This window comes from Loxodonta africana, chromosome 3 (assembly GCF_030014295.1).
Source record: "Loxodonta africana isolate mLoxAfr1 chromosome 3, mLoxAfr1.hap2, whole genome shotgun sequence".
Classification (NCBI taxonomy): Eukaryota; Metazoa; Chordata; class Mammalia; order Proboscidea; family Elephantidae; genus Loxodonta; species Loxodonta africana.
This window is the reverse complement of record NC_087344.1, coordinates 184,586,799-184,589,211: the sequence shown is the minus strand read 5'-3', so window position 1 is coordinate 184,589,211 and position 2,413 is coordinate 184,586,799. Positions and strand designations below refer to the sequence as shown.

Below are 2,413 nucleotides of genomic sequence, written 5' to 3'. Positions count from 1 at the left end.
CTGTGGCACCTGATTGCCTACAGAGTCCTTCCAAGGATTTCTTGTCAGTCTCTCCTTCCTTTCACAGGCCTTTATTGTCCCCTCCTGTGACTTTCTCCCAGTCCCAGCAAGACACCTGAGACATGATCAATTAGGGATGTGTATTTTTTAATTTTTTAATTTAAAAACCGTGGATGTCTTAGGGATTGGAATGCATTTAATAGATTCAGAGGCCAGGGGAAGAGGCGAGCTCCATTAAGGTTGTGGAGATCATTAGGGAGCTAATGCAAACAAAAGGTTGTGTTGTCTTCATTAAAGGAGTGTGGAGTTGTGCTGCAAAGAACTGTCGAATTTTCTATTGATTTAACCAGTTTTCTTTTTAAAATTTTTCAGTAGGTTTGTCCCCTGAAACCTAAATAAAACTGAATCCCATGGAGGCAGAGAGGTGAGCAAGAAAATCTGTCCTTGTAATCACCTTATTTGACCAGCAGGAAGCAGCATGGGTGAGTAGGCAGGAGCTGGAGACCCAGATTCTGTCCTGACCTCTGAGGAAAGTTTTGAGAACAGGGCACTTCTGTCTAAGCCATGCTGTCTCCTGAGATAGGAGGTGGGAGGAGTGGTTGATTTGTGGCAGAAAGCCCAGTAGAGTATGATGATTTCTTTCTTCTTGAGTCTGAGGTAAGGCGGCATCTAGGCTTTGTGGGGTTCAGTGTTGTTGATGGAAAGAAGGGGTTGGCATGGGCAGGTAGGATGCGGTATCTTCATGACCAGGTTGGGGAGGTGCCTTCAGAGGTTTCACTTCTGCTTTGGCTGGTATTCTTGCTGGCATGGGGGGCACTTGACAGGAGGGCATTTCTGCTGGCTGGGGGGTGGGGGGAATGGTTCAGGCACCTTGGGAAGACAGGGCTCTGGGACCTGTGGAGGACAGGGCACAGGCACCACGGGAGGGCAGGGCTCCAGGACCTGGGGAGGGGGCTGGCTGGGGACTTTGCGTTGCTGCTGCTGCTGATAGGACATTTTCCCCTAGATCGATGATTTACTGAAAGAAAGAAGACAGGCACTTTAGCAATGAGACATTATCAGCAGAGGAGATTATTCTCCAGTTACTACAGGGGAGAAACACTCTATCTTATCATCTCCCCCTTTAATATCAGTGATAAGATATTCCCACTGCACTCACTCCCAAGACCACCCAACCCACAGGAGTGTCCATAGACCACAGCTGCCAACAAGGTGGCTTTCTTCAGGCTGCTCCCCAGATTCCCAGTGTCTGCTCTGACTGACCACCCAGAGGGCTGGGGCCTGGCCTGTGTCTGCCGTTTCAAAGGAACATGCCCACACTATGGTGAGTCAGGGGGAGAAAGGCTTGGGCAGTACCACAGGGTGTGTCTTGAGATGAAAGGTGCCAGGTCCTGGAAATACTCATCCTTAGAAAAAGAGGGTTAGAGGACAACGGAGCACCTGTTAAATTTTGTAAGAATTGATGATGCAGAGACACTATTTAAGAAAAGGATTGGTTTGTATTCTCTTCAGAGAACATAAAACATTTACTTGTCTTTTGGACTCTGCCCTGTTTTTTACTGAGCCATTTCTTCCCCTTACTCTACTCTCTTTGGTAACTTCTCTAGTTCCTTTGTATCAGCCTCGACTACTTTTTTCTCTGATCATTGCTTCTCCAAGGGAAGTTCATGTCTCACCTCGTTGGCCATCTTAAGAGCTAGAATCCATGAACAGAGACCAGAGTTAGGAGAAAACCGCAGGCAGACACCTCAGATTCTCAAGTTAATGACTCACCATGCAGTGACATGGGGCTAGATGCTCAACCATCAAAAGTTTGTGTTAAGGGTGATAAATAAATTTGGAAATGGAGAGTAGTGATGGTTGTACAATGCAAAGAAAATAATGTTACTGAATTGTACAAGCAAAAATGTTAAAATGGTAAATTATATATATATATATAATTATGAAAATAAATAAAGAAGAGAATATTCAAGTTGGAGCCTAAAAAGAAAAATATACTGGGAGTTAGTAAAGGTAAGCTCTAGGCTTAGGTTTAACTAAAATTCATTTGTGTGATCTAGAGCTTTGGTTTCCTCATCTATACCTTTAATCACATTAATTTGCAAAAGGCCTTTTAAGATTTAGAATAGTAGTCAACAAAGTTTTTTCTGTAAATTGCAGTATAGTAAATATTTTAAGCTTTGCAGGCCAGATAGTCTCTGTCACAAGTATTCATCTCTGCCTTTGTAGTGCAAAAGCAGTCATGGACAGTAGAGAAATGAATGGTCATGACTGTGTTCCAATAAAATTTTATTTACAAAAACAGATGGTGAGCTGACTGCCAGTTTAGAGCCCCTGACTTTGTGGATTGTTCTCCAGTTCACATTTCCTTGGTCTATTTTTCTCTCACCCTGTGTTTTTTGTACTGACTTGT

General features: G+C 43.7%; 1 protein-coding gene across 1 annotated transcript; it reads right to left on the bottom strand.

Annotated features, from left to right (window-relative positions):
- Positions 1 to 774: 774 nt before the first annotated feature.
- LOC111751927 (small proline-rich protein 2E-like) lies at positions 775 to 1,160 on the bottom strand. Its single transcript, XM_023553967.2, has one exon. The coding sequence runs from the start codon at positions 994 to 996 to the stop codon at positions 775 to 777; it is 222 nt and encodes a 73-aa protein (XP_023409735.1). The 5' UTR covers positions 997 to 1,160.
- Positions 1,161 to 2,413: the final 1,253 nt, after the last annotated feature.